The sequence below is a fragment of the Puma concolor genome, chromosome F2 (assembly GCF_028749965.1).
Source record: "Puma concolor isolate L17-30 chromosome F2, mPumCon1.1.hap2, whole genome shotgun sequence".
Lineage (NCBI taxonomy): Eukaryota > Metazoa > Chordata > Mammalia > Carnivora > Felidae > Puma > Puma concolor.
The window spans coordinates 76,166,653-76,191,370 of NC_141684.1; the positions used below are offsets into that span (position 1 = coordinate 76,166,653).

The 24,718-nt window shown below is 43.8% G+C and overlaps 1 protein-coding gene across 2 annotated transcripts in view; it reads right to left on the reverse strand.

Annotated features, from left to right (window-relative positions):
* Positions 1 to 612: 612 nt before the first annotated feature.
* The window catches only part of XKR4 (XK related 4), a 429,303-nt gene continuing 405,197 nt past the window's right edge, over positions 613 to 24,718 (reverse strand). Inside the window, exons 3-4 of one of the 2 annotated variants that reach the window (XR_015247001.1) lie at positions 11,746 to 15,251; positions 613 to 5,357 (exon numbers count right to left, since the gene is read on the reverse strand). Coding sequence is in view for 1 of the 2 variants with exons in the window: in XM_086695922.1 (XP_086552048.1) it covers positions 14,305 to 15,251 (947 nt within the window). In the remaining variant the exon portion in view is untranslated. Of the gene's footprint in view, positions 5,358 to 11,417; positions 15,252 to 24,718 lie in introns of those variants that run through there. The other variant, XM_086695922.1, reaches the window with a different exon arrangement.

Sequence of the window (24,718 nt, forward strand, 5' to 3'; positions counted from 1 at the left end):
AATTTTAAGCTATACCACTGGCAACTAGATTGTATAATCCAGAAGAGATTATGGTGAATGTGTCCTTTATGTAGTTCTAGGCCCAACATGATTTTAAACCCATTTATCAAGATAAACTTTCTGAAACCTTATTTCGTGTTTTTAAGAGCATGCATTTTTTTTTTTTTGCAAAGGAATAGAATTATTAACTAAGGGCACAATGACAGTATTTATGTACATAACTTTTCCTTGTGAAATCACAGCATTAAGACATTATCTGAATTGTTAGTATAGTTTAATGGGTATATTCCTACGTTACAATATTACCGCCCCGACTGAAAAATGATAAATATTTATAACCCCAAATTATGTGATTTAGCACTAGTTCTTATCCGGACTAAATATTTAAGTAAGAAAAAGCATGTGACTTTTGGGGGAAGTCGTACAGGATGTTCTCTATGGTTGTTTCCCCACCATCTCCTGTGTCCTATAGTTGAATACTCAGATCTATGCATGTATGAGGATACATGTATATCAATATATAGCTGAAGCCCTTGTGTAAACACTTCTCTGAAAATCTTGAAATTTATTTATAATCTGAAAAGAAACCAATTCAGAAGTTCCAGGCATAAATAAGGCTTTACATTCTTTTATTGGGCAGTAAAGGGAGGGATGTGTCATCTAAGAGTCAAAAAAGAACTTCACCGGAAACAACACAAAATCTAATCTCAATAATATCGATTAAAAATTCTCCCTCCTGGTAGTGGGTTCCAGAACACCACTTGGCAATCGTGAGTCCTGAACTCAGGTATCAGGCAGGCATTCTGGAAAATGTAGTTTGGGGATCAGGCATGCAAACTTTTTAGGCATCAGAAGGAGCCCAGTCTTTCAGATATATTTAATAACTATTTCATAAAATTCAGCTTGGCTACGAGGGAAATCGTCCTTCCGTACGAAGCTTCTCAATGTTTGGATGAAAGGAATTAATTTTTGTCATTAAAAGCTGATAATTAAAACAAAAAAAAAGTTCTACATAGACCTTTGAAGAAAAAGTTTCACTTCTGCTAAGTGATCACAAATACTGGTACTCTCTGCTTGGTGATTTATTGCTGTCGTGTTACTAAGCTGCCTCCACTTCCCCCTCCTGTAGCCTATTTCAGGGCTGCGCACAGGCCTCCTTTGCTCTGACACCGCTACTCAAGTGCCGACGCACTTTACCAACTTAACGCATCTTCACAAAATCACTATGAGGTAGGTAAAGATTATCTCTCATTTACATATGGGAAAAAGGAGGCTGAGGGCGAGTTTCTGAGGCTGAAGGGACCGACCAGGAATGAGGACTCAAGGGGCACAGATGCTAGGCCCCTGTGTGTGTGTGTGTTTCCACCGCTGGACCATGGCCCTTCCATCTTCTTGTCTCCAGAAAGGAGTATACTTCATAGTGTGAAAGGATACTGTTTCGTAGAATATATTTAAGTATAATTACAACAGCCGTTATATTCAACTCAGGGACTTTTAGTTTTCTACCAAACCACAAGTATCATTCAATTATTACATAATAAAAGATAACTGAAAACAAAACAAACCAAAACACCTAAAATTTCTGTAGTTGCCAACGGATTGTCGCCTCTTGGTTGCCAGTTGACTGAAACACTGAACTAAATATCCTGTCGATAACATGAAAGTAAAAAGATTCGGGAAAAGATCTGGTGAAGTCAAAAATCTCAAGGAAAAAGAAAAGCAAAGCCAAACCGGGTTGGTTTGTACACCTGCGACAGGAAGTGGTGGCGCGGTGGTCCCGAGGGCTTTCACAGGTGGGGGGCTAGCAAACGGGGTCAGCCATCCGAAGGAGCGTTTTCAAAACACAGTCAGCACAGAGCAGCGACACCCAGTGGCCGGAGGCCCTTGCTACACAAGGTGGAGCATCCAATTGATTTCGGAAACGTCTGCATGTGGTGGGAGGAGGGACCCAACAAGGACATGGGCAATGCCTACCCCACGAAGTCGTTCTAAGTTGGCGCTGAAATGTAGCATTTGACGCAATCAAAACGCTAAGAATGTACAAAACATTTAGATTTTTCTCTGGAAATGCTCTCGTGAGCATTTCGATCGCGCTCTGTGTGCCTGCTTACGGTCAGTGCCTCGGAACGAGTTCCGCAACTTAAACTCACAGAAGAGAAAATCGGTCGGAATAACTTGCCTGTTTTCCTGTCCAGCCTCAGAATAGAAAATGAGGTAAGCACCCAATTTGATGAAATACACACACTCACTAGTCCGGAGCCAAGTCAGAGGAAACAAGGAAGGAAACGTCCCTAATTGGTCACAAACACAAGAGTCATACGACTATCTCAAACTTTCTTTCTGGGAGAGTGAACTTTCCTTTGACATTTTCTCTTTTTTTCTGTTTTCTGGGACTACAAAGACAACACTGCTCTTCCACTGTGTATAACCAGTCAGCCCTTGGCAATCAGAACGACATCAATAAACCAAACCAAGTGTGCATTTTGTATAATTTGGGAAAAATAGCTTTTACTTCTGTCCACACCACAACATGCACCACGAAATAACTGCATTGAGGAGTTTAAATGATTTTTCTGCTTCAAAGATCTAAGAAGTTCTTGCGATGGAAACTTCCTACTTGAAGAATAAAAAGTTAACGACTCTGCATTTCCCTTGAACTCTTCTGTCAAGTAGACTTTGTGAGCGAGTAAGACCTACATGAAGAGCAGAGGGGCAAGTATAAAAGGATGGAAAAGAGCTGGATAAAAAGTTTCCTCGGCAGGAAGGAGCCGAGTGGCAGGCCTCCAGAACCGGCTCGGTGAGGGAGGTCTGTGCCTCAATCACATCGGAATACCCACCCCCCCACCCCCCCCAGGACAGCCTCCCAAACCTCTTCCACTCTTGGGTGTGCCAAAAGTAAATAAAAAAAATCAAATAGCATTTGCTCTGCATTATTTATTCCTCTTTGCACAACAAAGAGATTGTTAGCAGCAGAATATCACCAGCAACAGATTACTGCAACAAGAAAGTTAAATTTCATTACCTACAACACCTGAGCATTTTCTGTCTATCCAGACAACACCAGACTACCAGATGAAAAACCGTATCATTCAAACATCTGGATTTTCCCAAGCAGCCAAATGTTTGACCTCACCAAGACCAAATGTACTCCTTGAGTGACCTCCTTCTTCACTTTTCATTGGGATATTGGCATTCATGTGGGCAGTCTTTATTTTTTAACAATGCCGTTGTGTCTGCTTCAGTTTGGTGAAGATGTGTCAGTAATCATCCGGAAAATTCAGATGTCGAAAGCCCCTAAGTTAAAGGAAACTTAGTCATGAGAAAAAAAAAATCAGAGCTTTAGGGCTATCAGTACTCTAAGTGGTTTCGTGTATGGTGAGAAATTGCTTCACTGTCCACTCTCTTTTCACTTCCGTTATTCTGAAAATCATTCTCCCAAAGTTATGTTTCCAATTTGCGGATAGAGACACAGACTTGGAACGTGGAAACCTGTTTTAGTGAATTTGAACATGGAGGCTCTCGTGACGTCATGACGTATTTACAATGGGATGATGAGTAAGGCCATAGTAACCCTGAATCTCGTTGCTGTTGAAATGAGGGATAATTCAATGGTTCGTGTTCTACGAGCAATAGTACTTACAATACCTTTGAATATCTCATCTTGTAATCCATCAGAAGCTCTTGGCATGCAGAGCTAGTTAGCAGCATAGGGGCCAATGACCAAGGAGAGCTGTTCCCTTAGAGACAGAGTTAGTCTCAGACATGAAGTCCCTGGCATCTTCTCTGTCTTCTGCCTTGGCCCTTCATATATGGATGTATCTATCGTCATAGTTATGGAATAGCAGGGGGCTACCTTGAACCTCTGCTCTCTAAAAAGGCAAATATTCCTCATGAGCCACTGGTGGGCGTCCTCTTCAATCACCTTCTGTCCCAACACAGCTTATAGTCAGTCTCACTCATGAGCCTTGCTTAAGAGGAATGTTTATTGCTCCCGGGTTCCCCACGGTCAACCAACTCATTGTAGGTTTCAGAGTTGCTTTGTTGCCCATTTTGGCTTTGGAGTTCAGGAAATTAACATTTTCTTTCACGTACTAGTTTCCACTGCCTTGCAATTGAAAATAAGTCACACGGTGGTAGGCCAGTTTTTGCCATTAAATGTCAGTGCTTGAGCCAAGAGCTAGTTCTGAAAAATGACTTTTGTCATCGTGTTCAGCACGATACTGGAGCCCATAACTGAAACTATCGTTCAGTAGCTCTTGGTACATCTTGGAGATAGTCACCAAGATGATCGCTCAGGAAGGAGAAACATCCTTGAAGCACAAGAAAAAGGATCCTTGCTTCTTTTTTTAAAAATGTTTCTGTTAGGGTGCTTATCAGATAAATCTGATGGCTTTCACTCATTCATCTGGGGTTCATTCCTAAAATTGCTCTACCAAAAGGTCAGACAGAAACTTTATAAGAACAGACGGATGCCCGACTCTTGCAGACTATGGAACTACCATCTGAGGTACATTCATTCTTCCGTTACAGCTCAAACCATTCTTGGAAAACAGAGAAGCAAGTGGGAAAGAACCGTGATTTTTTAATTGCGAGATTACCTGTTTACTTTGAAGCAAACACTTAGGCAATCAAGAATCTCAAATTGACGATCTTCTAGCTTGTAACCGAGACGTTGCAGGGTCTCAGAAGGAGCAGGAGAGCCAATTCTACACGGTCGCCTCGGTCTGAAACTTGCCAGGTCACCACCCAGGGAAGGCAGGAACCAAATTACTGAATAGTTCCATCCGTGCAGATTTTTACCTCCGAAACTGAATTACAGGTTCAATTTTTAGAAATTGGTTTTCACACTGCTGACAACTGTAGCCTCAACAAATGAAGGGCGGCCACTGTACTCAGGTCAATCATTAAAGAGGTGACAATGACATTTTTTTTTTTTTCATTTCCAAACACATGTAGATTTGTATCCATTGAACACGAGTCTCTGTGACCCAGTACCTATTCTCCGAGCTACACAAGCCCCAGGAATCCATTGACTTTTTTCCTTTACCATCTTTCTTAATTTCTTTCTTTGTTTCAAAGCAGCGCTTCCCGGAAAAAACAAATGAAGCGGATGAATATTCATAGCATGAATGATGAGGAAGCAGGTAGCACGAATTCCTTAGTGCTCCTACTTTCACAGAGGTCTTTCTCTTCAGGCCTGGGCACAGCACGGCAGGAAGTGCTCTCTCCGACTAACTGATTAATTTCCCCTTGCTTGGCTACAACATTACAAGTCAAGAGTTTGCAAGATTAAAGGGTCTGTTGCATTACTTAACGCAAATCACCTTCGGTAAAGCTTGACAAGTTCCAAGATGTTTCTGTAAAAAAAAGAAGGGAATCGATACCATCAGCAATATACACCTTTGTGACAGTCGAGGCTCACATTTCTGAGTGACTGGCTCGTCCCCCTTCCCTTTTCTCGTAGCGCGAGAGATTTAGTCGTCTTCACGGGGCACCGAGAGCCTCTGATTCACACCAAGGGAAACGTTTCACCCCAGACTTCAAAACGTATTCCAGGGGCGCCTGGGTGGCACAGTCGGTTAAGCGTCCGACTTCAGCCAGGTCACGATCTCGCGGTCTGCGAGTTCGAGCCCTGCGTCGGGCTCTGGGCTGATGGCTCAGAGCCTGGAGCCTGTTTCTGATTCTGTGTCTCCCTCTCTCTCTGCCCCTTCCCCGTTCATGCTCTGTCTCTCTCTGTCCCAAAAAATAAATAATAAAACGTTGAAAAAAAAAATTAAAAAAAAAAACGTATTCCAGCGATCCACTTCCTTTTCTATGTACAATACATTAGAGAGCTTAATAAGGAAAGTTGAATATTTTACTTCTTTGAAAGCAGGATATGAAATGACAATTCTTTGACCAGCTGACAGATCTCCTTTGGTTACCTGACAAGTGCTACTGCTCCTAATTTGAATAGAATGAGAACCTACAGTGGTGTAGGGGGGGAGGGGGATAGAAAGCCCGGGTCAAAAGTTAATTGCTAAGTTAACAGCAGTACCCCACACACCCAAACTCCAGTGCTCCTTTTTCAGAATCGCGATGGATTGAAATGCTGACGTTGAGTGAGACGTGTTCTACTGGTTTGGAACCAAAATAGGAATTTCTCACAATGAGAGAAACCTGAGCTATATTTCCAACTCACTTAAGGGTGTTGTAGAACTCACTGATAAATGAATTAATTTGAAATAATGAAGAGTGTTGATCTGATACAACTCCATACCAGAATGCCACTAGAACAGTTAAATTAAATTAGCTCAAACGCCCAGCATCTCCATTTGTTAATATTTGTAGCACTTAACTGAAATAAGAATTTGATTAGTTCCATTTTAATGCAAATCAAGCCATAGAGAGAGGAGAGGGTCACCAGCTTAATTTGATAGATGGGAGTATAATAAAAACACGAAACCTTACATTTTCTGAAATTCTAATAACAGCGTTAGGTGACAGGCTTTAATAACAACACAAGAGAACATTGTGTGTTGGTACTGGACTGGTAATATTTGCACATCAAGTTGATTAATTAGTTTTGATGTTGATCTGTTTTATCATCAGGATCTTTGCTCTGCAAACATCGTATCAGTAGCTATACTCTTCTTGGCTGGTGCAACGGCCGAAATAGCAATCGCGGTAATGGACTACTCTTGGTGGCATGAACCTAGAAATCCTACCTTAGACCTCCCACCACTATAAGGTCAACTGTTTTATTGATGCTTGATGGGACTCACCAAAGAATTCTTCGAATTATTCTGTGCTCATACAAATGCTCATACAAATTAATATGTGTTTTCCCTTTCCTTAAAGAACAAATGGGTTTAGGCATTCCCTGACTGGAATTATTTCACTTACAGAAAATTAGTTATGCAAATTAATAGTTATCTTTAAACGATACACCCCGTACATCTGTGGAAAGCCAACCACTTGGCCATATTGCGGGGAGAGACTCAGTTTGGGTGCTATGCCAGCACTGAGTATCCAAATGAGGTGAGTCTGGCCGTCCTGACCCGTGAATGTAATGTTGCTCTTCTGGGCGCAGGAAGTATGGCTTTCGACCAACCTCTCAGGTTGCAATAGCCGAGTTTTAGGCCTGGAAATTTGTTATTCTTAAAAAACTACTTTGCTGGAAACATGTCGTATGCACTAAGGATGTTTCCTGAAGATTATTAGAAAAGTCTTCAGACATGTTAGAGGCATCCGAATGTCGTGCATCTTTTCTTTAAATTTTACTGATTTGAGTGTTCTCTACACCCAACATGAGGCTCGAACTCATGACCCCGAGATCAAGAGTCAGATGCTCCACAGACTGAGCCAGGTCGGTGCCCCTGTCATGCCTCTCCTTTAAAGGAATTCGGATATGATTGTTTTGAGTCAAGTGCCATGTGCCAAAAAAGTGTTTCAACTTCTCTTTGCTGCGCTGTGACCTTGATTTAAAGACATCCAGTGTTGGAGAGGCACAAAAACCAATTATAAAATTACTTTTCTCTTTATAGATAGTCAACCATTGTTGATTTATCGTTATGTTGATATCGTTACCTTCTGTTTGTCACTGTATGTGGCAGTTGTTTGTTGTGAGGCTTAACATCATATAATATGGAGGAATCTATGTGTCTTTATTGCTCTGGTGTAGAATGAAATGTAGATATTACCCAAAGAATCTGTGCAGTAGAGCAAAAAAAGAGTTAAAGTCAGAAGACTCCTATTCTGCTACTAACAACCAGAGCGCAAGCTGCTGGAATGTGAGACTCCTTCTGTACTTGGCCTAGCGATGCTCGTCCTGTGGAGCATGCTTATGGGACAGATAATTGAAGGAATCCTGATTACAAAAATCACCTGATCTCTTTGGACCTTGATTGTCTCATCTATAAAAGAAGTGTATTGACACAACTCTTAGATCTCTTTTAGACACTATTTTCTACAAAAATTAGTGACTTCTAATTTAACATATCGTCAGAAAGATCTGCTTAAATCTTACCAAAGTAGGAAGAGAGAAGATTGTATTTTCCATACATTAAAGTCAGACTGATCACTGCATCGTTTTCTAAAATAAACACCAAGATTGAGAAAATTTGGGGTTTATTACTGGCTACTTTTTTAGCATCGATTCCAACAACATCGCTTACGACTTAAAATACAATGTCATTGAATGGCTTTTGACTGTCCTCCTGTAGAACTCAGACAGGTTACATCAAAAGTGAGGAAGGAAAGGGCACATCAAGTATGTTATAATAAGTTCAACAAATAGTGGGTGGACATTTGCTTTATTCTTTACATCTAACCTTTCACTCCAAGGAAAGATTCCTCAATTTATATGATGGGTCAAGCCAATGGCATAATAGTGTCAAATTTTGGGAACTGCAAGGCATACAATGTAGAGGAAAATTATGGCAATGGGATAGAATCATGTCACTTCAAAGGTCTGTTGATCTGTCTTTCCTTCCTTCTTCCCTCTCTTCCTCTTTCCCTCCCTTCCTTCTTGCTCTCTTTCTTTCTCTCTCTGAGTGTCAGAGTAAGTACTGGGGTTTAGTTATTTCTCAGATGACAGCATAGAATGACATGTATAGAATACAAGAGAAGAACTATCAGGCCAGCGTCTATTTATCTCCTCCTTAAGTGTACAGTAGGGCCATGGAAGAGGACAGTTGTCTAGAATGGAAGAATAGCACTTATCTATCTACCATTTTTATTTTTAACTTTTCATTTTGGAAGACCTCTTTGACTTCCAAATGAAACTTGCTCTGGGAAATTTCATCATCAGACCATGATTTTATTTCACCTGAAGGCTTATCAAATCAGAAGTAGATTTGGGTGGGAAAATGTTCCTTGGTCCTCTCAAAAAATCTGCAGTAGTTAAAAAGTGTTACGAGCCGCGTTCAATTCTCAGCTCCACGGCTTCCTAGCTGTGGGACCTTCGGCAATTTTAGTATCGCCCAGCTTAAGTTTTGTCATCTGTAAATGGTACTTAATTCATAGATAGTTGGGTGGATTAAGTGAAATCGCACAGGTAAAGCTCTTTAGCACAGCCCTGGGTACACGGTAAGCTCCCCGTCGTGGTAAGTTACCGTCAATATGGGGAACTGAGCTGCAAGAAAATCTAAGGGTAACAAAAATCACCGAAGCAAAAATTGGAGTTTGCCAAGTGTTTCTGACGTATTATGGTCAGGATACTATTTGTGTGAGTAAAATATTTTAGCAAAAACAATTGGACATTTCAGGGACATCTAACCATCCCTCACGGAGCAGAACATAGGCCACAACAGGTTGACTAAAGTTTTCCATTTCTGGATTCGACCATGGCATGCGATATAACAGAAGTCTGATTTCTTTTCTTATGGAGTCTAGAGAAAGAGCTACAGATGGATGATCAAACAACGTGATGCCTTAAACACTCAAGGGAGAGCTTCTGAACCCCTCATTTCTGTGGGCAAATGGCTGTTTGCCATTTCTTCCATTTTGGCTTTCCGCTGTGAGCGCAGCCTGTGTTCGAGCTAGCCTAATTGCTACAATTAACAAAATTAAATGGCTCATTGTGTTTTTATACAATTCCGCCCACATTCTGTGGAGTTTCACTGTCGAATGAGTAATCCTGTTGAGACTGTTGATCACAGGCACACGCTAGTCTTCCTGTGTGCCCATTTCTAGGAGGGCGACTGGACAGGACATGCGTGCCCAGAGAAAGCTCTACCGTGGACAGTGCAGCCCCTCTGAGTGAGCAGAGGAGACACAACCCAACGGCTGAGCTCACTTCATAGCCTGATACAGGTCAGGGCCGGAGACTAGGAAATGGAGGTAAGGTGCTGGTGGGGGGGGTGGGCGCTAGAAGGGAATGGCCCATCCTTAGCCATGTTGGAATGCCCCAGCTTCAGATGGGGAAGAGGGGGGTTTTGAGTCACAAGCTGGCAGAAGCAACCGTTTTGCTTGTTTTCAGGAGTGACACCGGATTGCTGAAGCTAAAGGGACGTGAGCTGATGTGCTTCCATCGCTGGATGTATAGAAACAACCACCTCAGTTCTGCTGTGCATTTCAACCATCCTTCAAGCTATACTTCCGAAAGACAGTCTGAGCTGTTTGTAAACAGGCTTTAAGGAATTCTCCTTAGAAACATAAAAATGCAGGCATATCATCCAAGCTTTATATAGAAACAGTAATGGCTAATGGCAAAGATGTAGGGGACTGCAGAGAAGCACATATGTAGTCTAGAAAATGGTTCATTAGGAAAAAAAAAATGGATCCTCGTCTACACATTGGGGGAGAACTCGCTCCACTCAATGGCATTTGGCGCGTTTAAAGGCAAGTGTGCAATCTTGCACAATTCCTGGTGAGGACACAAGAGTTTTTCTTCGCTCAATTCAATCGGTTTGGAGAAAGGAACTTTGAGATGATTCAAAACTATTCTATTCAGCTGCTTAAAAGATGAAATCTTTCCGGAGTGAGACGGCTTATTCAAGCTGAAAGCGTTAAATTGCACCTGGGTATTTCCCACAACATCACAAGGATGTTGACGTCTTATAGACAGGGACTGTCAGCTCGGGCCAAAAAGGAGAAGGAAAATATTTGGTCAGTGCTATCATGTCACTTATTCACAGAGCAAAAATAAATCGGGCATTTGGGAATTAAGCATATATACTTCATTATACTTTACTCTTCAGGTTATCTTTGTATTTTATATTGTGCTAATACTCGAATTGCATGTGCTTGCCAAGTCAGTAAGAGAATTTCTTTCGTTTGTTGTGAGTAGTAACTGAGCGTCTGCAAAGTCAGTGTCACTGAACTAGCCGGTACATAGTTACGTAGGACAGCATCAACGGCTAAGGGAATTGAAGAGACAAGAGTCATTATGGGGGACCAAACTGTGACTTACATGGAAAAAATTTGTTTTCTTCCACGCGAATACTTAAAAGTCTCAGTATGTGAAGCTACGTATGTTCTTTAATCTTACATGAGGTTTCATGTCGAAATGCTAAGTTGAAAGTGAAAGAAAGGTATAACATTTTCTTTTAGAAAATTTTATGGTCCAGTGCAAAAAGGGAATGCTAAGCGCAGGACCCCTTCCCCGGCCAAGAATCCGAGTAGACTCAGGCACAGGAAGTCTGATCCCACAGAGAAAGAACCCAGCGCTTTCAATCTGTACGCTAACCAGAGTATTGTTCCTTTTTTGGATTCTCCAGTTACTGTCCGTGGAGGGTTTCACGGCAGATTGAAAATGAAATCTTAGGAAGAACTAAAACACAAGCACAAAAATCCAACTTTGTTCCTTTGTACATTGACAATGTCTCTTTAAATCCTAATACTTTAAACTCTCTGTCATCTGTGTATCTAGCATCTAATAACAGTTCCTGTCACTGCACAGTCTGAGGGCCCTGCCATGCTCTTCTCGATCATGGAAACAAGATTAAGTCATGATTTTCCTGGGAGGTTGAGGGTTTTGGTTCTTGTACTCTGAAGAAAGTTTGGAATTTGTGGTGGAGATGTCATTTACTTAGCAAGAATTTTTGACTAACTGAAACATCACACTCTTCAAGTATGTTGGACAACAGAGTATTTCCAGTATTTGGGAAATCACGGAAAGATGAAGATTTCTTATGCCCTCCTAAAACTGCATTCTGACCTCCAGGACGAAGCACAGTACATCACTGTTGATTCACAAAGCACTCATTTTGACTCTTAACGTGGTAAAGGAGGGATCAAATTGAGAAATAACTCAGGACTTACATGACTGAGGAGTGGTGGGGCCTGCTGAGTTTGTGTCGATTGACGCTATAATTGTGATCTGTTATTTACTCGTGACATCAAAGGTACAGTTCAGCTGAGCCATTCAGTTTCCAAAGATCATCACTTACAAGTCTTCTTGGAAATAACGAAGCTAATAACTCATGGTCCTGCACAAAGATGAAGAGTTTTTGCCAATGTAATCACGTTTTCCTTCCACGATGGGGGGCGCAATGTTTTCACCAGTCACTGACAAGAAGAGCGTCTTCCTGGGCCTTTGCTGGCGACCGGGTAAACTTTTCACATCCGGACAAAAGATCATTGTTTTTTAGTGGCAATCTTGCTTGGAGGATGAAATCATGGAGTACTAGGGAAGCACGTCAAGCGATAAAAAGTCATCTATTTTGAAAACATTGCTCTGGGGCTTTGTACCAAAAGAAGTCCTAGGTTGAGCGCTCTGCCATTTCCTGTGGATGTCACGGGGACAGCAGTCTCTGTAGGACCCACCCATTACAGGTGGTGGCTCTAGAACTTGACTATTTTAAGTGGATTGGACAGTCCAGATAACCGAGCAATGAAGTTAAACGGACTTTTCCCCTCTCTCTCTGTCTCTCTCTCTCTCTCTGTCTCTCTCTCTCTTTTTAGTGACTTGGACTAATATTTAATATATCACTTGGGTTAATATAAAACCAGGGAAGGAAGTTTAAGACATCTTCCACTGTGGTCAGGTTCGTGATAATGGATGGATGAAAGTAATCATTTACAGCTTTCACATCCTGGGAAACATTGGCCAGTCTTGACAAGCCCTTTCTAGGTAAGCTGATTCTCTTGTCACCTGATATTCTGATAGCACCCCTGGCCAGGTTCCTGGGGGCACCAACATTGCAAAGTAGGGTGATCTTCCAAGAGACAGGTGTTCTCAATCCGCTGAGGCAGGCTGATGGAATTTGTGGACCAGTTTCGGACATCCCAAGGAATGATGACGCTTAAAGTATTTTAAACGATTCCAGGTCTATAAAAAAAGTGATGATGCCTACATGTATACCCTATATTTTTTTATTACAAAAATATTGAAATAATCCATGAGTTATTCCACTCTGCACCAACTATAAAAAAATACTATCAAAGTTTGACCGGCACTTTTAATGCAACAAAAAGCACCATGACCGAGGACACTGGGAACAGAAAGCAGGGGACGTTTACTTGCTGTACGGAGGTATTTAAAACCCAGAAGTTTGTTGTAAGAGTGCGACTTTACAAACGATTCAAATACAAATCTTAGCTGGATCGAGTGATAAGCCCTCAATCAGTTGGGAAGGGTTTTCTCGTAGCACGGTCACTGCATTCATTGTCTGCTCATACTTACTAAAAAGGGTCCCAAAGCCTCTAAAAGACACATCACTTTGACCTTGGATTGGGGGTGGGGGTGGGGGTGGGGAAAGTCTGTACACAGTGGGGAACTTGATGGTGCACTCTCACGTCCGCGTTTGGGGGAGGGGGGCTCAGGCCACTCGTTCTCAGGTGTTTGGGACTTGCACGTCAGTCCTGTGGTTGGACGGTGTTTGGCACTAGGTGGGTGTGGCCCGGCACGTGCTCACACGGAGCCACGCTTTTCCGCGTCTTGTAACATCCGGGTCAGCCTGTCCCTCTTCTGCCCCTGCACTTACATGCCAGTGTGAGCCGCACAGGCGGGGAAATCTGACGCTCGTTTTTGCCTTGTTTTCCCCGTGCTTCCTCTTCAGGGATTTATTACACGTCTGCAACTGAATACTGACTCGCGATCACCATTTCGTGTACCTCCCGAACTTCTCGAGCTCCTTGGCCTTGTCAAAAGCCACAGATGCGCTGCATAGGATTTCTGGCAGGAAGGATGTTCTCAACGGAAACTTGAAACGAAAAGACAAATCCTGAAATGTGTGGAAAACGAACCATTCCATTGATTCTAATACACATGTAAACAACAGTTGAGTTTGCTGTCCACTGGGTAGGATTTTCACACATGGTGTCAGTTTCCGAATGAGAATGGTCTATGACTTCTTTTCTAAGTGGTACTATTTGTGTTTTTTTCCTGGAGTCTTGAGGGATATGTTCTCTCTCTCTCTCTCTCTCTCTTTGTTTTTATATTCAGAATCAGAGCTTTGCATCAAGAAAAATCACCTAAGCTGTTTTGACAGAGGACTGGTGCCATGTGTGTATTAGCAGGTGTGTGCGTGTGTGCGTGTGTGTGTGTGTGTGACTGAATAGGTTTTTCTGCAAAGATCAGTTGACTCCATCAAAACACCCTATTGATTGGAGGCAACATTTTCCGTGATAATTGTACCCTCTGGTGGACACGCTGAGAGTGGACAGGAGGGCTGGTAGCAACGAGAAGTCCTCCTAAGCCGCCATGTTCCCTTCAGCTGCTGTTTGGAAAGGAGACCACAGCAGGGCAGCCAGCTGATGGGCGGTCACACTAAGCGCATTACAGCTCTCTGCCCTGGTCTAGGACGGAGTTTCATTATTGCCACGGCCCCGCTGTCACCCCTTCACCTGGAGGTTGTGGCCCCTCCAAAGCCTTCTATTTTATAAAGTGGTTTCATACTCCAGCCGCTCCTGAATAAGGGCATCATCTTTGTACTGCAGCCTTGGAGGAGACGGGGAACATTCAAAGGCTAAGATGGCCTTCCGGAGGCTTCGGTCCAAAACGTGTCTCTCCCACGCTGGGTACCTATTCCTGAACAGGTCAATTTTAATGACAGATTCTTCAATCCGTGGTGGGCGAGACGATGGGGTGGACGGGGCCGTGGGCCTCACCTGAAAGACAGGGACGCACCCGTCCCGCTCTGCAAATTTCTGGTCGCGGTCGCTGGCGACACTGCGGTTGTTGGAGATGGACCGGAGCGTGCTCGTGGCCACCTCTGGAGGCAGAGTGAAGGCGGCGACTGGGTCCTCACAAGCACAGCTTGGTGACTGCCCGAACCTGGGTCCGTTGGGGTGAAAGAAGGCATAATACATCAGCATAAAAACGACGCCAGTTAAAAAACTGCTGAACACCACACACAGCGCCGGGATGGCAAACGCGTCTGCGATCTGGGGAGCCTTGTAGAGGTACCAGAGGGCACTCAAGGCTGTATTTTCCAAAAGAATCACAAAGTAGTAAACGAAGAGCCTACAGCGAGTCCTGCCTTCCTTGACGTTGAACCAGCTGAAAATGTAGATGATCCCCACCACCATGTCGAACACAATCTCTTCCCATTTGGTGATACAGAATTCTGTCTCACAGTGTACGATCCAGAAGGTCATGATGCACCAGTGGAGGACGATGAAGATCCCGAAGTAGAGCTGGAAAACCGAGGCGAAGAGGGCGAAGGTGATGACTCTGGCGGCAATGGTGAAGAAGTGCCAGCAGAACTGGATGACGACGGCCATGTAGCTGATGGGCTTCTTGTCGTCTCGAGAGTCCCGGAGGGCCTTCTGGTAAGAGGCCAGGGCCCAAGCCAAAGACACGAGGGAGGCCGCCGCAGTGAAACCTACGAAGGCAAAAGGGAAGACACTCTGTCAAAAGTGAGATGCAGTGCTGTGCCCTGAAGATGTCACGTGGAGCTGGGAGCTCGGGACAGGCTAACCGTGACATCGGCAAAGCTGTCCGTTTCTCTGAGGTTCGGTCGGGCTAAACACTCATGGGGGTCCTACTGTGTGTCTTCGGTGGGCCCCAGTCATACGGAGAGGTCATGCAGTACAAAGGGAATGCTACTCAAAACCAGAGAGGGGTGTGGGATCTGGAAATGGGGTGGCGGGGTGGGGGTGACTTTCCGTGTGCTGGAAATAAACTAAGGAGGTAGTTTTGTGCAGTGGGAAAATAAACACGGACTGGGGAGGCTGACAGAACTGGGCTGCTGTTTCAACTCTGTATGACTCTGGACAATCACTTCAACTGGCGTCCTCATCTGCTAAGTGGGTGATCTCCAAGGCTCCAGGCGGCTTTGAGATTCTGTGGATGAAAGGGATAAATAATCACCAGAAACTGGGGGGCGGGGAGGGGGGGGAGACAGCCGGTTTCCCTTCCTGCTTCTGAACAAGAATGAAGGCACTTCACTCACAAAAGAAAGTCCACTCTTTCTTACAAATAGGAGTCCATAAAACCTTCTTGGCAATGTTTCCTGTGGCCCCTGGTATGCAGTTTGTCCTAACAGAACCCAAATGTAATTCTCCCCGTAGCTTCTGTCTGTTCCTTACTGCCCTTCCCTTAGAAGAAGACGTTTCCCTTAGAAGAAAGATGGCTTATTCTTTCATAAAGATGGGACAGAAATCACCTCAGCTCCTTCTCCTATCATTTTATGGACCCCCTTTCGTTAGTACGCTCTCCAAAAGTGTGTCTGCAAGTTTCTAAAACGACTTGTATTATTTCCCTCCACTTTTGCTGCTTCTCCTGTGTCTGAAGCGTCACCCGAATGGTCCAGACATGGACAGAGCTCACCAGGAAAGGCACTGGCCTCCTTCAGGAGAGAGCCCTTTGGGGGAATTCACTTGGCCACTGAAATGTTAGTCAGTCTGCACACTACTCAACAAACTGTCACAAGACTTCCAGCGGCCACTTCTCATGTCCAGCCCCAATCAAGTTAGCAGAATGCCCAGATGTGCCTCCCAATCCTGAGTTTTGGTTTTCTGGCTCTGGCCAGTACAAAACACCTTCCATTACCATAACTCTCGGGCAGGTATGGCAACACTTTAGGTCGGTTCAAGGCCAGTACGCAAAGGAGGTTTTAATAATACAATTTCTTTTCTTTTTCTTGCGTTAAAAAAAATTTTTTTTTTGCTGCTTTCTTTTTTTCTTGGCTGTTCGGTTTTTTAAATGATAATATAATTTCTATGAGGTAGAAAACACCCACACCAATTGTAAAGCAAATTTGGAAGGTGAAAAGAGAGGGTAGGAAGAAAAGTTAGAGAAAGAAGAAGGTGCGACAACGGGAAGTAAAAGGTCGTGGAATGACGACTCTGGGAAGGACACCCTTACTTTCAGTTGAGGACTGAAGACCAAAAAGGTTGTGCCATTTTAATGCCAACCCCTCTGAGGGGCACAGAAGCGGCTCACGACCTCGCTCCTTATCTGCACCATTTGCCATGGTACAGATTGTTCTGGAGAGTATTCCTTGTGCGCGTACGCCGCGCCCCCGGGCAGGTGCAACACCGGAAAGGTCCTTTCTTTTTCACACCCCGCGCTCGCGCACAGCGCCACCTTCAGGAAGACGGCCACATTGTTGGGCAGGTGGATAAAGCGCGAGGCGACTCGGGGAGTCAGAACCATCTGGGTACCACTTTTCACAGGCGTTCTTAAAGGCTGTTTTACAAAGAAGTGATAAATAGTAAAAAAGCCAAAAACCACACCTTACGTACGCCGCATCATAAAATCATCCGTTGGCAGATGTAAACCAATTGGAAAACGGACTCCGTCCAAATTCCCCGGGAATCTTCACCCCTTTTATTCCATGTCCCAAGAAAGCAATCCAGCCTGCTTCAAGACACTCCAGGAACTTGTTAAGGCAATATTCTGGCAGTAGAAAAGTAAGTTCCTCTCAGCTTTGCTCTCAGCGTATCTTACGATTTAAGACGTAAACTTTTTGCCTATAGCGGAGGCCAATTTCGTGTCCATTTATGACCGCTCCCTTCGTGAATTCTCTGCTTTAGCAACAATTAGAATTTCCCTGGTTCATTTGAGGTTTTTTTTTTTTTTTTCCTTCTGCTTAGCAGTGAATTTCTATAAGACAAATAATAGGCCTGAACGGAAGATATGGGGCAACCTTAGAGTTATTCCTTATTACAAATTCACACCCCCATGAAGTGCTTAACGGAAGAATTGCAAAAATAAAAATAGTACGTTGAACACCTATATACTCTTTGCCAGGATTGTCATATGGCTTCCTTTGCTTTATCACTGCCCACCCCCACCCCTCTTTTTCTCTCTGAACCATTTGAGAGTAAATTGCGTGCATCTAGGCTGCTGTGGTCTGAATGTTTGTGTGCTCCCACGTCCCCCTCCCCATTCATGCGTTGAACCCCTAACCCTTAAAGATGATGGTATTAGTAGGAGGGGTCTTTGGGAGGTGCATAAATTATGAGGGTGGGGCTGTCATGGATGGGATTTGTGCCTTGTAAAAGAGGCCCCAGAATGCTCCCTAAATCCCTTCTGCCACCTAAGAATACAATGAGAAGTCTTCAACTCAGAAGACAGCTCTCACCAGACCATGCTGGCCATGATCTTGGACTTCTAGCTTCCGGAACTGTGGGCAATACATTTCTGCTGTTTATAAACTACCCAGCCTGTAGTATTTTGTTACAGCGGCCCCAAAGGACTCAGACAATGGTCCTTTACCCTATTTCCTATGAATAGGGGTCTTCTTTTAGATAACCAAGTACATTTGCCAACGTTAGTGAATTTAACATTGATACCATACTTTTTTTTTCTAATCCACCATCAGTATTCTAATTTCATCAGTTGACTTGAACAACGCCCATCGTAGGATTTTTCCCTGCGGTACAGAATTGAGTCTGGAATCGGAGATTGCGTTTAGTTGTGTCATCAACTTAGTTTTCTTTAATCAGGCATATTTCCACCGACTTTCTTTGCCTTTTTGACATTGGCATTGTTTTGGAGGCACAGTACCTAAAAGAAAAGAGTGTGCCTTGTTTTGGGTTTGTCTGTTTCCTCACAGTTACTTTCAGGTTAGGCCTCCCGAGCCAGAATATTACATAAGTGACACTGAACAATAATTCTCCCCCGACACCATTAAGATATTAAAATATAAGGATTCCTTCAGTAGTCCCAAGAAGCATGTAATGTGTCCGTCAGCATTTTCTTTGAAAGTAATGAATAGCGTATCAGTTATAAAACTTCACTCTGAAATCAAACTCTCAAAAACAGAGGACTCAGTGGGATTATATTATTTATTAAAATGTTAAAATAGGTGATGAGACCTCAGAGCTTGTCTACTGCAATGATCTATCTTACAGAAGCGAAACCGTTTCCCTCGGTGAGGTTACACGATTTGTCTTCCCTCGTTCCTTCCCCACGCTGGTTTCTGATGAAAATTATCCTTCTGCCCCAAAGCGAACTCCCTGCGTCCTGGAGAAAGGACCCTCTCAGTTATGCCCTGTCTCTATATTCCAGCCCTGCGTCTTCAGGAGCACAGGATCCCCAGGGATCACAAACAAATGACGGGCCCCCTTTAACCTCAAGAATCGCTCTTCACTTGATTGAATCTCTTCTTTTTTTTATTCCACACCCTTTCCCATTTTCCCTTCGATTCCTCGTTTCTTGTTTCTCCATTTTTATCGGCTCTTCCTTGAGATTACTGGCACGGGCTGGGATGCTGGCCCTGGGCCTCCTCCTTCTCAGCCCCTCCCTGAGAGACTCCACACCTCCTGAGTTTCCCAGTTCTCAGCAAAGCCATCCCTGAACCAGATGTCTCCAGCCCCAGAGCCGTGTGTCTCATTATCTACCCGAGCACCCCCAGGCCTACAGTCTCCATGTTCCAGGTCCACAGGATCGGACACCTGGAAGGATTCTGGCTGTAGATGACAGTGTTTGCTTTCTCGTGGAAAGAAGACAATTCTTCTTCGTGTATGCTCCCTGTGGTTGGTGTAGCGCCCTTCTCAGAATGCGAGAGGACGTAAATATCCGGAGACGCAGCCACAGTTCTAAGAAGGTGATTTTGTATGCAGCTTGCCTGAGAAATACCATATTGCCAAGCCATCGGAATCCAAGAGTTCACAACCTGTGCCCTTTGGGTGTGTTGCATCTGAAGGGATCCAGAATAAACCACCGTGGCATAACAATTATTTAAGCTGAAGGCATTTGAGTTCCTGGAATCTCCCGCACTTTTGAGAAGGCATTTGTTCTCCCCGAAGTATCCCTCTGCCCCTCCCCATTCCCTACTAAGGTATATAAACTCCAGGGTGCCTGGGTGGCCCAGTCAGTTAAGTGTCCAGCTCTTGATTTTTGCTCAGTTCGTGATGTCATGGTTCAGGAGTTTGAGCGTCACATGGGGCTCTGCACTGACTGCGGAGCCCGCTTGGGATCCTCTCTCTCCCTCTCTCTCTGTCCCTTCCCCTGCTTGTTCTCTCTCTCTCTCTCTCAAAAATAAACTTAAAAACAAAGATACATAAACTCCAAATTCTAATGACCTCCTCAAGTCACGTTTCCTTGTGAAAACCTGTGTGCACACACAAGATGACATACATGTCTTACATCTTTACACACGTGATTACATATGTAATTAAATCTGCGTTTGGTCTTGCTAATCTGCCAATGTAATTTGCAGGCCCTCAAACAAAGACCTAAGAGGGTAGAGGAGCAGTTCACCTTCCAGAAAACCTCTGCCTGCCAGATTGATTCTGGTTGACCCCACGTGTTTTTGTTTTCTCACTGCAGCCCAAACAACTGATCTGACTTTGACTAAAAGGGTTTAATGATCATAAAGTCAGTGTGACAGTTTATTCCATCATTTTGAGCTGAATGTGTATATTTGGATAAGATGTGGCGAGGGGGACGTAACACCTTTAGAACTGTAACCCGAGAATTTTTATTTTAAAACCTCTAAATGGGGTGGGGGTTCTAGCTTCTTCTTTCTTTTTCTTCCTTTCTCTTTCTTTCTTCTTTCTTTCTTTCTTTCTTTCTTTCTTTCTTTCTTTCTTTCTTTTCTTTAAATCCAAGTTAGTTAACATTCTAGCTTCTGAGATCCGTGCACTTGAATTGTCACATACATTGCTTAGCCACTCAGACTAGTGTTTCAGAGGAAGTCTTAGATGCTTCCCCATTTTGAATAAAGATTTTTCTCAGAATAAGGGTTTTGAGTCTGATACTGTCTCGGCGGCTAATTAGCATTTCAAAGGGAATGGATAGGAATCGATACTGGGCTGTCCAAGTGAACAACAGTTTTGACTTTCTTCTTTCTTTTCTCTTTGCTTTTTACGGATGTCCTTTCCCCTGATGGTGTTTCCGTGTCTCTTTTGTGTCTTTGTTTTCCTTCTTTTTCTTCTCCTTCTGTCAGTCTGTCCTTCACCTCCGCTTTGCGTCTGTTCTGTCCTTCTTCCGTCTTTTTGCCCATTTCCTGCTCCCGTCCAACATGATATGGAGTTGAATTATTCTTTAAAATGTAATTGTATTCACGAAATAATGTTTGGGGTTGCCCAAATGTAGCCTCCCAACTGTTCTGAAAACTCAAAATAAATTCAGAATAAGAAAGGACCGCTCTGAATCCTGTGGCTTGGCATTCCAGATTTGCTTTCAAGGAGTTCCCACTGAAAGGATTCGTCACTGCTAACCTCTGTTTTTGTTTTTTGTTTGTCTGTTTGTTTTTATTACAAGTAACTTGCTTTCCTATAATCTTCCTCTAAGTAGGACCTAAATGCAATCTTAATGACAGAAGTAGAAAATCTGTATATTTTATTTAGGATAAAATAACAGGTTGGAGTTTGGTTGGTGGGGGGTGGGGAGGGGGGGCGGTTGTGGGCAAAAGCTCTATCATCTCAATTTAAACATTTCCTTTCAGAAAGAATGGAAAGAATGGGGCTGGCATGGAATATAAGACCCTTGGGAATATTATAATGCAAAAAGCCATTTTGATTTGGGGACCTCTAGACTAGGAAGGGGCTACTTCTGGCCCCCAGCTGTAAATTCGTTCTCTCTACAAACATGTTTTCATATCAAGTGTCCCCGTCCTCTTCCTTCAGAGCATGTATCCTGGTCTAAAATTATGTTTGATTTTGTGTTTTAATTTATTTAATTTTAATGTCAATTGTTTAATTTTGATTTAATTTAAATATTTAGTGTTATTTTTTTAAAAATTATTTTTTTAATGTTTTTATTTATTTTTGAGACAGAGAGAGACCGAGCATGAGCAGGGGAGGGGCAGAGAGAGAGAGAGGGAGACACAGAATCCCAAGCAGGCTCCAGGCTCCGAGCTGTCAGCACAGAGCCCGATGCGGGGCTCGAACCCACCGACTGTGAGATCATGACCTGAGCTGAAGTCGGATGCTTAACCGACTGAGCCGCCCAGGCCCCCAATTGTTTAGTTTATTATTAACACTAGAGTAAACTTTTAGGTAAGGATAAGTATCTGTCTTCTTTACCTTCCTGTCCTCTATGGGCCTTGGATGGGTTGTGGCATATGTTGAGAACTGGCACTTGGAAAGGCGCCTGGGTGGCTCAGTCAGTTGAGCATCTGACTCTTGATTTCGACTCAGGTCATGATCCCAGGGTCATGGGATCGAGCCCCACGTTGGGCTCCAGAAGAGATTCTCTCACTCTCCCCCTACCCCTCTCCCCTGCTTGTGCTCTCTCTCAATTGGAAAAAAAACACACACAAATAAAATTAAAAAAAGAATTGGCAGTTAGAGGGAAAGAAAGGCAGAAGAATTCGTAGAAAGGAAGGAGAGAGCAAGAGAGAGGAAGAAATAGAGAGGAAGAAGGAGTATTTCAAATATAAAGTTGGAACCACAGAGAGACTGAAATATTCAAAACATGTGCACAGTTCTTCACTGCTCTCCTGCTGCTTTGCAATTTCAGTCTGAGCTGCAAATGCCAAAACAGTGTGAAATAAAGTCTGTGCTCCTGTCGTGTCGTTTGTGGCCTGGGTGTGAACAATTCTTGGAAATCTCCAGAGAACGCTTCGTAGGATTTATAGCCTAATTCCCCAGATGTAGGAGGTTCAGGGAATTGAACCAAGGGCTCTAATTCTTTGCTTCTTCGACAATCATAATGAGCCTGTCTCTTTCCTCCTTCTTAGGGAGGGCAACCACAGCCCTTCCCCTGCAACAGGCCAGCCGAAGCTTACTGTCTCAGGGAAACGCCTGGCCAGTGGCCCGTGTTTACATCCAAACTGCATTTTTAACTTAACACATTCATTATTATGTGAAACTTCAAGCATATGCAAAAACAGAAGAAATAATACAACGGGTGTCCCCTTCCTGCAGCGTCAGTGAACGGGTGCTTAGTGATTCTGGAATCCATCACGAGGGAAGACGACTTGGGCCAGCAAAGACGCCCGCCTCTGGATGTCTCCTTGGGTCCACTCCTTGCTGAATCGGAATCTTCCTGCATTTGCCCTTTCCTGAATTCGCATTTCCCTCTCCTGACCGAGACAGCGGGGCTGTGCCGGCAGCGAACTCACTGATCACTGAGGTTTTACCAACACATTTTGAGAAAGCCTGACCCGGGAGCTCTCACAGCCCCTTGACCTCATCTTGCTCCTGCCTCTCTGCGCTTCGGACGCACTGCCTGCCCCGTCTGCCTTCCTCAGCTGCTAAGACTGCATTTTCTTCCTGCAGATGGGAAATGCTGGGCTCGCCCTTGAAAAGCCACTTCTTTCCAGTGCATCCCCACTCCTCTTTGTAAGCATCTTTCCTTAGGAAAGTCTTTCCTAGCCTCCGTCCCAAATCCCGTCCCTTGTTGTAAGTGCCCACGGCACCTTGCGTTGGTTCTTAACGCCACACCTTGGCACCCTTGCTGTTCTTACACATCCGTGTGGGTGATGATGTACATGTCTCCCCAAAGGGCCGATCTGTATCCTGTGGCTGACTGCTGGGTCCCTGACATCGGTCACTCTCTTGTGTATTGATTTCTGAAAGTACTACATTTGTCACCCAGTTGCTGCTCTCATATTGTCCCTCTCTCTCTGCCCACTATCTTGATTGCACACATCTTTTTTTAAAAAAGTGTTTGTTTGTTTATTTATTTATTTAGAGGGAGCACGAGCAGGGGAGGAGCAGAGAGAGAGAAGGAGAGAGAGAGAATCCCAAGCAGGCTCTGAGGCATCAGTGCAGAACTCGATCTCTCGGACCATAAGATCATGACCTGAGCCGAATTCAAGAGTCAGACGCTTAACCGACCGAGCCACCCAGGCACCCCTCGATTGCACACATCTTGACTTCCCTTCCTTACACCCCATTCCTTCATCTTGTCAATGTAAACATTTTTGTTGGAAATTTAAAGTATTCCCTGACTGATAGTTTGGGAACAGATGATTTACATCACAGCCTTTCCCAGCTGTGAAGGTGAGATTATCCTTCAACCCTTCATACTGTTTTCTGTCTTATCATCACAGACAAGACAGCTTTTTCTCCTAAAAGTATAGTCCCTCAACAGACAAGACATTGAATTTTAGATGACAATATAATGTTGACAATATAAGAAACTTAAGGTTTCTTTAGTGCATTTGAAGCTCATAATCACAGACAAATAAAAGAGGAGGTATATGGGTCCGTGCTATATGCACCGTGATGTGCTGGGTACCCATGTCCTTTGTCCAATCTGAAGTTCGTGATGACACTCTGAGGCAAGCACTGTTTAACAGGGACACAAAGAAAGGTTAAGTAATGTGCCCGAGCTCATGTAATTAGCGAGGAGGGCAGGTGTCAGAATTCACAGATTCCAAAATCCGTCCACCATGACCATAGACTGGTATGGCTGTCGGCAACAGCGTCATGAGGCATGGGCACGTGCAGGGAGATCTCAGGTCCCTCACAGTCCAAGCTCATGGGACAATAACACGGAGAAATGTAGATGACTCTGGAACATGCCGCCTCTTCAGGCATCTGGCTCCCAAAGTCTTCCCATCGCACCCACACCTTCCCTCTCACAGCGACCGTATCTGTTGTCAGGCCAAAGGCTCCCATTTTGGATTCTTTTCACAAAACAGACCTGAAGCATGAGCTCCTAGGAGGAAAACCATGCTTTTCTCTCCTTCACATTTTCTGAACCAAACACAGCTCTCCTGGTTTTCCTGGATTTTCCCCCTAAGGAAAAATGTTGAACAATTTCAGTGGAGTATATGATCGAAGAGGAGGAGGTCACAAGATGACTATCCAGAGCCAGAATGGTTTTCCATTTCTTCCGCATGATTAGAACTGGTCTCTTAGTTCCAGATGTAAAAGCAGTAGATCTTGGCTGGATGCATATTGGATTGACCTGGTTGGAAGAATGTAATAATTGAAAAAACGT